The 15,402-nt window shown below is 45.6% G+C and overlaps 2 protein-coding genes across 2 annotated transcripts; one reads left to right on the top strand and one right to left on the bottom strand.

Moving 5' to 3' along the window:
* The first annotated feature begins 251 nt into the window (after window positions 1-251).
* Window positions 252-1,721, top strand: LOC123161798 (uncharacterized). Its single transcript, XM_044579614.1, has 2 exons — window positions 252-705; window positions 786-1,721. Exons 1-2 carry the CDS (start codon window positions 267-269, stop codon window positions 1,556-1,558), a joined length of 1,212 nt encoding a protein of 403 aa, XP_044435549.1. The 5' UTR covers window positions 252-266; the 3' UTR covers window positions 1,559-1,721.
* Window positions 1,722-7,471: 5,750 nt separating this feature from the next.
* On the bottom strand, window positions 7,472-7,944 carry LOC123162941 (putative lipid-transfer protein DIR1). The gene has a single exon (XM_044580709.1). The coding sequence runs from the start codon at window positions 7,888-7,890 to the stop codon at window positions 7,579-7,581; it is 312 nt and encodes a 103-aa protein (XP_044436644.1). The 5' UTR covers window positions 7,891-7,944; the 3' UTR covers window positions 7,472-7,578.
* Window positions 7,945-15,402: the final 7,458 nt, after the last annotated feature.

Genomic DNA, 15,402 nt, shown 5'->3' on the forward strand with positions numbered 1-15,402 from the left:
GAGTATATATTCATCAAAGACACCATGTGGGCAGATCATCTTACGTGATCCTTCGTTGTCGATCGAGTTCATGCTGATAACTGCCAGCCCTCCTTCGTTGTTGTGTTCATTCTCATAGTTCTAATAATAGTAATAATAATGGTTCCTTTCAATAGTTTTAATAAATTCTCTTGGTCCAGAGCTGGCCAGCCACACACACACACACATCCCTCCCACGAGGCTCGGCAAAAACAATACTGAATACTCCCAAGGTCGACGACTAGTCGATGCTGAGCTCAACCCCATGCACCACGCCCATCACGCAGCCCCGCTGCCGTCCTCTTCTTATCCCCAGCCCTCCCGCGCCAAGCCGTGGCCACAAACGGCGGCTGGACCACCCACACGTCGGCGTCGGCCACGCCGTGTCACTCCACTCCTCGCGTCGCCATTGGCCCAGGTCACCAGAGAAAGGGCACTGGCAAAAGCCAGCTACATCCGCTTCGGATCGGGGCCCTGGAAACCTGTGGAGCGGAAGCTCCGGCCATGGCCATCCCATCCTCCTATTTAGCCGCGATCTCCCCCGCATCCTGTCACTAACCAGTGATCGGATCGCACAAAAAGCTCCGAAAAGCAGAAGCATGGCCCTCCCGTCGCCGGCCGGCATCGCGAAGCCGAGGCTTCACCTTCTCTTCAACCACAGGCGCACCAGTTCGTCGTCTGTCACCTGTGAGTGGCCACTCGAGCTCCGCCCGTACGTATAGTACGCCGGGTTCTTGCTCACTTTTGGTTTCTTCGCTTGCTTCCAGGCTGCAGCAACAACGGACGGTCGTCGTCGTCTGAGCCCGAGGACTGGGCAGCGCCGTCCGGAAACGCCGTCGACTGGCGCTCGTTCCGGGCGCGGCTCGTCCTCAAGGAGCAATACGCGAAGAGCTTCAACCCGGCGCTCAGGGCGTCGTGGTCGCCGGCGGTGAAGGTCGCGGACAAGTGGGCGCACCCGCTGGTGGAGCCGGAGAAGGGGTGCCTCCTGATCGCGACGGGGAAGCTGGACGGGTCGCACATCTTTGAGCGCACCGTGATTCTCCTGCTGTCGGCCGGGGTGCTGGGCCCCGTGGGCGTGATCCTGAACCGTCCGTCGCTCATGTCCATCAAGGAGGCGCAGTCCCTCTTCGCGGAGAAGGCGGACATCGCCGGCACCTTCTCCGGCCGCCCGCTCTTCTTCGGCGGCCCGTTGGAGGAGTGCTTCTTCCTGCTGGGGCCGCGGGAGGGCGGAGACGGCGACGGCGGCGACGTGATGGGCCGGACGGGGCTGTTCGAGGAGGTGATGCCGGGCGTGCACTACGGCACGCGGGAGAGCGTCGGGTGCGCGGTGGAGCTGGTTAAGCGCGGGGTCGCCGGCGTGCGGGACTTCCGCTTCTTCGACGGGTTCTGCGGGTGGGAGCGGGAGCAGCTGCGCGACGAGGTGCGCGCTGGGCTGTGGCGTGTCGCCGCCTGCAGCCCCGCCGTTCTCGGGCTCACCGGCATCGGGGGCGGGCTCTGGGAGGAGGTGCAGCAGCTCGTCGGAAAGAGGAGGGTGTGGTGACTAATTGATACTACAAGGCTACATATACTACTTTGCTAGGTAGAAATTGTACATTATATTTATCGTGAAAATGCTTCACGAGATAATTAATTTCCCTATATACAATTTTGTACTTACATTACATGTTCATACAGAGATTAAAGATCGAACTTTCTCATCAGAAGTGTAAAGTCTCCACATATTTCACAATAAATGAATATAGGCTTGTCTCCGTTGAAATTTTATAGGTTTTGACCAAAACTTTTCTTTTGCGGTTAATTTTGGACAAAATTGTCCTTCTAAATTTTGACCAAAATTACGGGGGAAATATATCAACATCTACAATACCATAACAATATCATTGGATTGATCATAGTTCTTTTTTCTTATTTTAGAAAATATGACTTAAGTAAAACCACTATGTACAGTATTTTATTTCAAAATGGGAGAGAGAATAAACAGAGTAAAAACACCATGTATTTTTCATAATTTACCGAGGTGAATTACAGCAGGCATTGTGGCCATTGTCCTTTAGAGGTAGAAAGTACATACCACTTAACTTGGAGTCAAACTCTAAGGAATAACGAGGGAGAGAGACCATTCGAGAGAAAGCATGCGGAAATCCGCCATGTTACTTCTTAGTCATATGTGGGGCCTAGCGTGGAGGTAATACTTCATCTAAACATTGCAACATTTACGGCATCTTGGAGATCAGATTGGAAAAGAAAAACACATCTTGCCCCGCGTACCTTTCCGACCAAGCTTAGACGCGTCTCACGTAACCCTAGCGCCGTCACCCTTTTTTTCGTCCCCTCCCAACATGCCGCTGTTGGAGGACCCTTCCGGGCGAAGCTCGTGTGGCCGACGGTGACGGCGGGGCTACCTCTCGCAGTTGCTCCCAAATCTGGTGGGCACAGACCCTAGTAGCGGGTCAACGCGTGCTGGGAGATGATATCCTAGCAGTCGATGGTGGAACTGGCAAGGCGCAGCGGACCTCAGTGCCTAAGTGCACGGAGGTCCTCCACAACAGGATGCACAATGAGCGGCGGAGCAGCCCAAGAGGAGACCCGGTGGCCTATGATCGGCGGCCTAGTGCTTCCTCTCGTCTAGGAAGTTGTTTTGCTCTCAAGTGCAGAGGTTTGTAGGCTAGTAGTAATTCCTCAAGTGGATAATCTTATGATTTATCGAACTAGTAGAAGTTCTTGAACAACAATGAGGGACCGGTACCTACCTGGACACAACTATAGCACTTGTTTTGGTCCCCAACACAACTAATGATATTGTCCGTCTTACTAGCCTTGCTAGTACAAGGATTAACCTAACTTATGATAGGAAGTGATAACTGTATCAGAATGAAGTAATGGTTCAGATTGTAAATAGTAAATAAAAAGGGTGATCGAGGTGGACAACAATTAATGTGAATGGACTGGGATCCCTAGTTTCACTAGTGACACCTCTCCACAAAACATAGCATATGTATGGTCAACAAATTACACTTGCGTATCGATTAAATCACAGCTTTTATAGCCATGATTATACATGGCATAATTGCATATAGGTATCACTTCTATACATCTATAGACCATAATCCAACTGCATCTATAGCTAATAAGACTGCTATCCAACATGCATATTAAAAGTATTAAGTAAAATAAAGTATTACCCTAATCATGATAACATAATGTAGGTAATGTGTTGTATTTACCCCGAGCTCATCACCGGGGCAAATATGCAACTATATTTATATCCCTGGTGGAAACAATACAATGCAAGTATTTTTATTTTCTATCATTGTGGTTGATTACTTGGAAGGTTCTGACATACACAAGTACACAACTCCCTCTTGGAGATCGTTCATCTAAACGTGACGAGTGCAAGATTAATATATCGTAGAGAATATATTTCAATGCATTATGCAACCAAGAATTTGAAAGTATCATTGAATATAATATGTATAGATCTGATATTGAAGTAACAATTGATCACACTGCAACAAACACACCACAAATTAAATCATATAAATCAAAACCATGTAAGGCAGCTCATGTGGTCATTGTATTTAAGAACAAGGGAGACATTACTATCTAACAACAGTTAAGGACTCATAGTCCAAGGAGGACTACTCACACATGGGCATGATAACAACAAGGATGATGATGACAACTCCGATAATGGATTCTCCCTTTGGCATAGTACAAGAACATGCCTTCATATTGGATCTTCCTCGGAATAAAGAGGCGGCGACACGGAAAACCCTCCATAATTTTTTTAATGGATTTTAGGTCAATATAAAGGTAGGAGCATTGAGAGGGCGGTGAAAAGGCGGTGCCAAGAGGCCATGCTGCCCCACCACGCAACCCCTTTGGGTTGCGCCAATTGTCCACGTCAGGCCCATAGTTCCCCAGGTGGGCGGAGGTGCCTTTGGCTCCATCTTGTCTTGAAACTTCATGACCTTTTTTCCCAAAACAAGTTGGTCCCCCAAAAAGAGTGTTTTTTTCTAAAAAGTACAAAAAAACCAATAACTAGCACTTGGCATTGAATTATAGTCCAAATGTTAACAATTGGTGCCAAAACTAAGCAATTATGATATAAACATAGGATGAAACAAGCAAAAATTATAGATGCATCTCGAACATATTAGCATCCCCTAGCTTAATCTTTGCTTGCCCGAGAAGATAGATGATAACAAAATAGTTTTTGATTGTTAATGATACCTTACATGAACATGATCAGTCTGATGTAAGTTAAGTGTGACTCAAAGAATAGCAATGCTACACAATAGTCTATAATTTATAATGAGTGAATAACATCAAAACATGCAAATAAACATACTCTTGCTTTTCATGTCAATGCTTTCAATCAATGTTTTCATTGCCATATGTTAAGAAAGATTGTAAAATTAAGTTGGAAACATAGCATTACTTGGTCTTCATCGTATAATGGCAATCTTATCATAGACCATCCAAAGCAAACCAAGTTACTTTGATCATGCGATAGCAATGCACCACATAACACTCATGCAATGCCTGAGCGTGAGTTTAGCCAAATGACTTTTCAAATGGAATGGAGAATAACAGTTGGGGTTTATGAGAATTCAAAAGGTATAAGAAAGTCTTGCATCAACGAGGATCGATCATTAGGCAAAGAGAAGGTCTTATAATCGATGTAAATTCAGGGATTAGGGATTGCTATGCGACAAATGAACTAGATCTATAGGTGTATGAAAGCTATCCCAATGGACTAGTGGGTGTGCATCCAACTTTATTCCTCACGAATACCTAGAGCATTTGACGAAGCTCACCATTGAAATATACAAAGCCAAGTTCAATAACAAAAAATTCCCCAACTAGTACATGAAACATGAAATAAATGAAGACTCTCTATATGAAATGCAGTAGTTACACTTTGAAGCACAAGTAAATACTAAAAAGGGATAATAGTGTTGCTCCCTCTCTCACTCCTCTCGTATTTTTTGTGGAACCTCTGTGGTGCATCTTTTATTTGATCTCTCAATGTAGGAGCAACATACTAGAATGATATATAATACACTTTGAATTTACTCACAACTCAAATCAACTGAATAAATGATAAACATGATGTAGAAACTCTAATCAATGCCTCTGACAGTGTACCAGGATGTGTAACGATCTAGCTTAACATATACGAAACAATGATTAATGGTGGCCTTGCAACAATGTTATGATGTTAGCTTTTATATGTTCATGCAAAGCAAAAGGAATAACATCTCTAAAGATATTTGACTGGCAATATATCTCGGAATGGCGTAGCAACGCCATGATAGGTAGGTATGGTGTCTCTTTCGAGGAAGATGAATTTTGGGCTTATGAGTGGGCGAACAAGAGGAAGCCCTCCCATGGGGTTTGGGTGTATAAGCAAAGTATGCAAGTAGTCTTAAAGTGAGAGTGGGTAATGCTCGATGTCGAAGAGGCTAGAAAAGTTAAGGTAAAAGAAGCAACATGGCATCAATCTTACATTAGTCATAAAGAACTAAAGCACTCATGACGAACATTAGATAGTTGTCTCATTAATATTACATCACAAAGAAACTCCTAGGGGGTGGTTTGGCGGACATAAGCCCGTTGTGTGTCCCGGTGTAACCTTAGTGACAACTTACTTTAAACCACCCCTCAACTTGGACTTCATCACAACACTAGCGGTTCCCAACTTTTAGTTCATTAATGAAGAAATACAATTATCCCACATAATCTTACAACGTCTCCTTGCTACTCTACTCAAGCACATCTACCGATATATGCATCTATTACTCCCACATTATCTCAAACCGTTGCAAGAATTATATCTTCATGTTTATTACTAAAGAAAGACCAAGGGCGGGCACTCGACGACAGAGAGGATGATGAGGGAATGGATCTGTAGTGGCCGTGGGTGCAGCCCTGAGCGGAGCGCCGGTGGCGGTTGGATGAGCAACCAACCCACATGCACAGACGTCCAGTTGGTGTTGTCGCCGACCTTCATATCTAGGCGGGAAGCCAATCTTTGTAGCCTGCTACAACATGTGCTTTGCGCACAACTCACTGCCTCGGCAACATACGCTCGACAGTGAACACGGGACGAAGCATATCTCACTGCCAACGACTGCGACGACATAGGCGAGCTCAACGGTGAACAAGGGGAGGCGTAGATCAATGAAGGGCCAGGCGGGTCTAGCTCGATGGCCAGACGGGACGCAAGGGCTTAGGAAGGTGTGTGGAATGAGAGAGGGATGTGAGATAATTGTGCTAGCATGTGAGTCTGGGTGGGAATTGAGCTAATGTGGCGGACTATACCTATATGTTCGCACATCCCATATCCTTCCCACATATAGGTTGGTTTTGGAGAGGCCCGGATAATCCACACAAAGAGGTAATATGGGGTTTTTCGTCGGGAAGTGTTTTTCTCTATGGACAATCGGCAAATCCTATTTGATGCTTATTGTGTCAAGTAGTCAGCCATTTGCAAAGAAGGCGTGAGGGGATCACTCGGGGTGGGCCGACCCATTCAAGATAGAGTACGCACAAGATGAAAATACACAGCAAAATCTCATATATATATTTTTCAAATTTCTCGGTACTTTTTTGAATTTAATGTTCGTATAAGGGTGTGGAGCACCCGGATGCTACAGATCCGCTTCCGGATTTGGAGCTCTCAGGTGCTCCGCACCCCCATACAAACATTTCGTTCAGAAAAATACTGAGATTTTATTTAAAAAGAATCTGGAATTTTGGGATATCAAACCTGGTTCCCGATCTACCTCCCATGTGGAATTTCATGAAAAAAAAATACCAGGAAACGTATTTGTGGCAAAAAAAAATCCTATGTATAGAAAAACACTGTTCGGATGGATTTTTGTTCGGACAATATTTCCTTCGCCACGGATACGTTTTTTGGTACTTTTTTCATGAAATTTCACAAGGGAGTAGATCGGGGACCCAAGTTTGGTATCCCCAAAATTCATATATCTTTTATATGTTTTACGATTAATTTTCGTATAGGGGCGTGGAGCACCCAAGAGCTCCTGTGTATTTTCCATTCCGGTTTTGAGAACCTTGGGGAAAGTTATGTAGTTTTTTTTACCGGATTTGATAACCGTCTAGAAAGTTTCAGTCTGTTTTCTTTTTTTATTTGTTCATTATGGTTTTTGGGTTTATTTTAAGAAAAAAAATAGTGTATTCAAAAAAGATTTTTGTGTTAAAAAAATGTTTATGTTTCAAGAAAATGATCATTTTTTAAATAAAAAATCACATAAAATGTTCGTGTTTCTAATAATATTTGAAATTTTAAAAAGTTGTTGGGATTTTAGAAAATGTTCTCAAAATTCGCATTTAAAACAAGTAAGTTTTCCGTGTTTTTACCAAAAGCCCAACCGGGAACTGCTAGAAACAGTGCACAACTTGATTCATATCCATGCCGCTCATGAAGTACAGTACAGAGTACACACCAAGAGAAGCACGAAACGGTCTTGTACGTGCTTCATTTATTCTAGGTATTTCAGTCCATTATTATATTTGGTGACGCATCCATCAGCAGTTGGCGGGCATGGCGAGGCCGCACTTGCGCGGCAACGCCATGGCGCGCTTCACGTCGATCTTGTAGAACCTCACCCACATGGCGCCGACGTTCTTGTACCGGCAGAGGCACGGCAGGTCGGCCCCCGCCAGCGCCGCGCAGCAGTCGGCGGACGGCGCGTCCGTCGGGTTGTGGATGGCCGCCGCCGGCTGGCACGCACGGATCCCGCCGCTGGAGATGTTGCAGATGCCGTGCGCGACGTCCACGGACGCGCCCAGGACCAGGACCACGGCGAGTAGCGCCGCCATGGACTTTGCCTTGGCCATGAGTGTAGTATCAATTTTGTTGGAGTGTCCCTCTGTTTGTGATTGTGCTTGCTAGTGGAGTGGTGAGGTTGAGTACTATGTCGTATCGTCCGGATGGAGTATTTATAGGCCTCGTTTTGTAAGGTTGTGGATTGTGACATTGACGGGCATGTTCACCAGTAAATAGATTTTTTGTACAAAGTGAAGAAGAGAAAGCTACGCCTCTATTTGCACGTAGAGATCTCGATTGGGTTCGGCCAAATTTTTCGGCGGCTCCTTTTTCTCAGGTTCACACTTTTCTTTGGAACACCAGCAAAAGAGCTTCGGATTCCTATTTGACGCGCAGGGCAGCGAAGCAAGCGAAGTAAATGGGCCGGCCTGATTAGCGTTCTACGATCCCGATTTTGGGAATATTCCGAAAGCTTCCTGAAAGGTATTGTGAACCTTCTAACCCTAAAACAAGGTATTTAGAACCTTCTAGAAGGTTCTGAACCATTTTTTCTGTTTGTTTTCTTTACTGGTTTTCCTGTAGTTTAGTTTGTTTCCTTTTATGTTTCTTTTTCAAAATTTCCCTTTTCCCAAAAAAATGCAATTTTTTTTAAAAAATCAAACAAATATATGTGGTTTTTAAATTTTTTAAAATTTTAAAAATGTACTCCCTCCAATCCATATTACTGCCGCAGCTTTAGAACAACTTTGGACTAAAATTGTACTAAAACTGCAACAAGTAAGATAGATCGGAGGAAGTACAAATTTCCAAAAGATGTATAGGAATTTCCAAAAGATGTATAGGAATTTCCAAAAGATGTATTACTGCCGCAGCTTTAGAACAACTTTCAGTTTTCACATTTTATTCACAAATTCAAAAAATTTGACTTTCATAAAATGTATAGGAATTTCAAAAGATGTTCACAAATTTTAAAAAAATTGTGTTTTCATAAAATGTTTAAGTTTTTTCAATGATGTTCGGATTTAAAAAAAATGTTTGTGCTTTTTGCAAAATGTTTGCATTTAAAAAATAATCAAAAAAGAAATGTTCGAATTTTCAATAGTTTTTTGGAAAATTCAAAAGAAATGTTCGCAAACTTGAAAACGATCTTTCCGTTTTAAAAAATATTCGCAATATCTAAAAAAACAACCGCGAATAAATGTGTGCTACAATGTTCCTGGCTGCTGTTATGTTCGCCTACTACAGTGTTTTGGGTCACTCCAATACGTTCGCCAGAAAAACGTGGAACTAGGCATGTAGCTTAATGAGTCATCCCAGTTGCTCGCCCTTGTGCTAATAGAGGGCAATTTGATGCAGAGAGCATCGTATAGGTCCCGAAAAGCTCTTCCAATTTCATCAGTTAGAAGGTTTATGCCCCATGTAGACCCGGTCCTCCCCGTTTCAGCCTGCACAGAACCATCATGTATGAGAAGCAAGAAAACACACAAAAAAAGAGGGAGCATGGATGAAACGATGCACACCGCTAACATGGGAAAGCATGAACTAATCTAGAAGAGGCTTAGGATCGTCCTATTTTGCGTGAATCAACTTCTTCTCCTGGAATGTACTTACCTCCTTCATCGTAGCGGACAAAACATTTTCATCATGTTGATCACGACCACATCATTTGGGTGCATGTTTGTAGCAAAATGATTGAGTGGGCAATTGGAGCCCTGCCCCCTGTCGGTGTCAAAACCGGCGGATCTCGAGTAGGGGGTCCCGAACTGTGCGTCTAAGGCTAATGGTAACAGGAGGCAGGGGACACAATGTTTACCCAGGTTTGGGCCCTCTCTATGAAGGTAATACCCTACTTCCTATTTGATTGATCTTGATGATATGAGTATTACAAGAGTTAATCTACTACGAGATCGTAGAGGCTAACCCTAGAAGCTAGCCTATGATTATGATTGTTGTTGTTGTCCTATGGACTAAACCCTCCGGTTTATATAGACACCGGAGGGGGCTAGGTTACACAGGGTCAGTTATAGAGAAGGGAATCTACATATCCGAATCGCCAAGCTTGCTTTCTTCGCAAAGGAGAGTCCCACCCGGACACGGGACGAAGTCTTCTATCTTGTATCTTCATAGCCCAACAGTCCAACCAATGTATATAGTCCGGCTGTCTGAGGACCCCATAATCCTGGACTCCCTCAATAGCCCCCGAACTAGGCTTCAATGATGATGAGTCCGGCGCGCAGATTGTCTTCGACATTGCAAGGCGGGTTCCTTCTCCGAACTTTTCAAAGTACATGTAGTAAAGCGCAGTGTCCGACTTCCCATTTAATGCATGTTCCTCGGTTTCTGTACTCCAATAATTCCAGCTTCCACGTGTCGAGCGAATGTGAGCACTCGGGGCATTTTTACACTTGCCACCCTAACCATGTTAGTAAATTTTCTATTTAAAGAGACGGGGATCATCAGATCCAATCCACACCATCTTCCCCAAGCGAGAAATCATCAGAGCGCGCCCGCAAAAACCATTCCAACATGGTGAGCGTTCGCAGTTCCCCCTCCCGCCCTCGCAGCGTCAAGCCGGGCGATTGGGAGAAGTGTACTGTATCCCACGGTCAATTGGTGAAGTTGCAGACCCAGGGGTTTCTCCCTCCTGCATATCTAGTCCCCGTCCGAGCCGGATTGACTTCTTTTGACGGTGGGGAGCAAGCAGAGAATTCTCCCAATCCATCCAGGGGGAGCAAGTGTGTCTTGTCCCTTACTTGCTGAGGGGTGTCGGATTTCCAATCCATCCGTTCCTCCGCGGGCTCATGGAGTACTATGGCCTCCAGCTGCACAATTTTACCCCTGCCGCCATCCTGCACGTCGCAGGTTACGTCGCTCTTTGCGAGTTATTTCTGGGCTGTGAAGCCCATTTTGAGCTATGGAAGAAGTTGTTCTGCCTCGTCCCTCGCAATCAAGAGAGATCAATATTCCAAGTAGGCGGAGCCGAGATATGGCGCATCGCCTGGACCGGATACCTATCCGGCACACCGAAGAAGGCATCCAAAGAATGGCCTTCCAAGTGGTTTTATATAGAGGACGTCTCCCTTCCTGACCCAATCCGAATGGGTCTTTCTGAGTTTACAAACGCTCTGTCAAAGAAACGCCTCAGCTGGCATCCCCGGAGCCTCAGGGAGGAAGATAGCAGGGAGGTCCTTCAATTGATGAGCAAGATAAAACGCTTGCTCAATCCAGATTAACAATAATCGAGGTTATGGCAATATGCATAATGCGGGGGGTACAACCACTCCAGTACCGAGGGCGTCCCATGTGGCACTTCAACAGAGAAGACGACACCACCCGTTGCAGTCAGAAAGGTCCGGACTCCACCACTGCTCTGGTGAAAATACTGTCCGATTTATACAAAGGAGAATAAGAGGAGTTCATCTGCATTAAGCAACGGGACAGATTTTCCATGTACAACCCTCCCAGCTGGGCGAGTTGCTATCCATTACTCAATTCTATTCATTCCCCGAGTCCTTTTTAATCCGTCCATCTATAACAGGAATGGCGAAAAATTACTAGGGAGATCTACAGCCCAGCTCCATAGCCAGAGGACCACAACCGGGCCCTTGACCCCGGATTCGAAGAGGATCCGGACATATCCGTGGAGCTTGGGGAAGGGGTGTTTTACCAGGCGAGCTGTGACGGCACCGAAGTGGCCATCATCGCTGACTATCCCGGCCTACACCCTGTATCACATGTAAGTAAACAGGAGACTTATCTTCCGAAAAGGATTCACTCTTTCCGCCTTACCCACCGCACAATTCTTATGCTTTAAAGGGAAGTCGCGGCGCGCCATGCCGAACCCGAGGCGACTCACCAACAAGGGGCGCCCAAGTCGGGTAGGCTTCCAAAAAGGAAGGCGAATAGGAACACGATCGAGCCGTCATCAAAGAGGTATGGTTTTAAACATGCTCCGTGGTTGTCATCTTAAAGTATGACACTATCCATTGTGTCTTGGCAGAAAGAACATCCGCCAGACTATGTCTGGGGATCCTACCTGCCAGGCCTCTACTAGCCGGATTCTAGAACCGGTCTCGAGGATGGAGGCTAACATGGAGGCGACACCAGACGGTCCTCATATAGAGGACTCAGATAGAATATCCGCTACAAATTCCAAAGTGGAGAGCGCCATGAATCATCGGCGTCGGTGGGCCGCACTTCGCGACCCTGGTTTTTCCGAAGAGGCTTTCAATGCCTTCAACTCGGGTGTGATGCGTACATCCGAGTTGCTCGAGATGGGCTTTCTAGAGCCACAGACCAGTATTTGAAAGATATACGGGTAAGTAAAATCTGATAATTATGTATATCAGTAGCCCCTGAGACTTGAAACAGTTGGTAGAACTGATTTGAGGATCATTGTATGAATAGATTCTCACAGAGAAGAATAACCTGCTATCTCAAGAGCTGGAGAAATGTCAAACCAAGCTAAGGGTCACAACTGCCGAACTAGAGGAATCCAAGAAGGCCTCAACTGGTAATGTTTCCCTCCATCGAGAAAAAAAGGTAATCACGTGTACCAGCGGTGTTGACGCGTTGCAGATCTGATAACAGATTCCGCAGATGATCCCGGAGTGAATTCGGAGATCCTACAAGAGGACGAACAAAGAGCTCAAAGACAACTGGACGCTGGCGAGCGTATACTTACATAGGTCAGGCAGGAGAAACACGATCTCCAAGATGCCAATACCCGACTGGGCGTAGAATTGAAAGATGTTCGGGCCCAGCTGGCTGACTCTGTGAAGGAAAATAAAAGGCTTCAACGCGACATTTTTAGTATGTGCTCAAATGAACCTTATATAGTTCAGCGAAGAAATGAACTAACAGAGCTATGTTTGTAGGTATGCTGACTGGCCGTCCCAAGGAGGAGATGCCCGGATCCTCAGGCGATCTGCTACAAGAGCTTTCGCAACTGCACAAGCAAGTTCGATAGGCGATGCAGAGTGTGGCCAAGGCCTTGTGGCCACCCGCCTCCCTATTAGGAAATATGGAGGAGCTTGTACAACTATTCAAGGGAGCGCGTGTCAGGACCGATTTTCCAATAAAACATTTATTGAGAAACCGTCCGTTGTATCAGACCAGTATAGGAACATCTTCCTTACTAGTAGACAAATCCTTGATACAGAAATCCAGTAGTACTAAATATTATACAAGGTTGAGCTGAGGTTGCTCAACAATTTATTACAAGCACGCCAATAATATACATAAAGGAGGATACGACACAAGAGGTATGATGGCACAACTACTGACTCATAATAAAAGTAGTGGTGAATATGTCACCGTGACGTGGATGGCATGACTCCTAAATCTTACAGCTCATCAAGCGCCGGAGTGAGGCTCGATGATTTTATTTGGGTAGCGGAAGCGTATATAGTACAAGTGACCAATTCCAGGATCGCACGGGACTGACTGGGACTCCTCTAGGCGTCAGACTCGCTATCGTACTCTTCGTCCATAAGATCGCCTTCGTCAATATCTGGCCAAATCAACAAGCCAGGTGAGTACTTTGAATGTACTCGCAAGACAGTTTGGACATAAGATATAACAAATGCAAACATGATGCACATGAGCACATTAGTAATGCACACTCAAATAATAAATTTGCACGGCATGTTAAATAAAAAGGAAGTCAGGCGGTAGTCCTCCCGAAATCGCAAAAATAAATAACTTAAGACCGATCGGGTGTCTGAAGCGATGCCTCGAAAGGTAAAAATACATTTAACATGCCGCAGTTGGGCGTCAGAGCGACATCACATAAAGGGCTTATACTTCACCATTTGAATTCAAGTAGCTCATTAAATCATCCAAGGGAAATACTCAGTGCATAATAGTAAACGGGTTAGTCCATCCACATGAATAACATTCAGCCGGGTTTACCACTCATGTATATTCACCGGAGATTGTCACTGAAACTAACACTAAGACTGACGACGAGACGGACATTGAGACTGACACTGACACTGACAGTGATATGTTGGTCACGGTCCTTGACCATGGACACGGTTGCTCAAATGGTTTGACTCTGAAGAGTTTGTACTCTTTATCCACAGTCAACGAATTTCTGTAGTCACAAAGGACTAGTTCCGTTTATGGTATTTTAGAAGAAACTCATCTAACCAGTACACGCCCATTCCACATTCCGCTGCCAGGAATCACCTTAGGCAACGTTCAAGAAAAACTTTAAGACGGGGAGGCCACAACCTCGAGTAGCATGCGATCAAATTTATATCGCGCGCTCTAAGGGGTGCCCCCCTCTCGGTCCCAACCGGAAACACCCATGCCCCCTGATCGGATGACGGGCTTTAATCCAGGGCCATGGAATCCTTATCACGGCCTCTCTATTTGGTGTGTACAAGGAAATAGGTTTGCAACTGACTAGACCGCATTCTTTGCAGAAGGCATGTGGTAGCACGAAAAAGGGGATGAGCGGGGACATGACTTGATCCACGTTAATGTTGGAGTTAAACGGTTGGCATAAGCTTGGCATGCTAAAACACTACCAGCTCGCAACCTATCATGCCACCACATGATCAGGTTATATATCTCACCATCATTTGAACACATCAAGTTTCGAAGCTCACGTGTAGATTAACTTGCATGCAATATAACATGCACTCATGCTTCTATAAACATGCCATGAGAACACTACTCAAACAAACATGCAAAACACTCATCATATCAAAGGTTCAAACATGCTTGCCTGGTTCAGAGTAGTCGGAGTCTAGCTCGGTGAAGTTTGCGGCTCCGTCACCTCCTTCGGTATCTACGTTATAAAAAAATCAGATAGTAACGTAAATACCGTGCATGCATAAAAGTTGTTCCAAATAATTTTCAAATAAATATGATAAACAACTAGACAGAAAAATAAACATGACAGAAAAAGAATCAAATCAAAATCATCTTTTGTTTAAAAGTTATAAGGGTTTTAGTCCAGGGACCAATCTGTAATGAAACAGAAGATTTCCAGGGGCTAGTTTAGAAAAAGGACAGAAAATGTTTCAGTTAGAGAGCATATTTTTCCTGAAGGTGTTTTCAGAAAACATTTCAAAAAAAGGAAAAAGCTGACGAGAGGGTCCCACCCGTCAGGTTTGAAAACCAAAACAGAGCCTCGCCGGTGCTCGAGGCTTGCGGTGGTCGCCGGCGTCGATCCACGGCGAGGTAGAGGAAACGGAGGGTACCTACGGACTCACTGAGCTCTCCCGCGTATGTGGGTGGTGGAGTTGGTCGTCGGCGAGCATCACGTCGACGGCGGCCTCTTCTCCGGCGGACGGCGGTTCGGTCGAGGATGGATCTCACCGGGGAGGGCTGCAGACGCCAAATTGAAGCGTGGATTGGAGGAGTGGGTGCACTAGGAGGTTGCTGACGCCGTTTGGGAGGCGGGGCTGCTCTCACCAGAGAGGATCTTACCGGAGCCCGAGGCGGATCGGGGCGGCCGGAGTCGAGGAAGAAGGCCTCCTCGAGGTCCTCCTAGTGACTGGGCACAGTCCTGGTGAGGTGGAGGGGTAGTGCTGGGTCGAGAACAAGCTCGAGGCCCCCTTTTATAGCCG

This window comes from Triticum aestivum, chromosome 7B, assembly GCF_018294505.1.
Source record: "Triticum aestivum cultivar Chinese Spring chromosome 7B, IWGSC CS RefSeq v2.1, whole genome shotgun sequence".
NCBI classification, from domain to species: Eukaryota; Viridiplantae; Streptophyta; class Magnoliopsida; order Poales; family Poaceae; genus Triticum; species Triticum aestivum.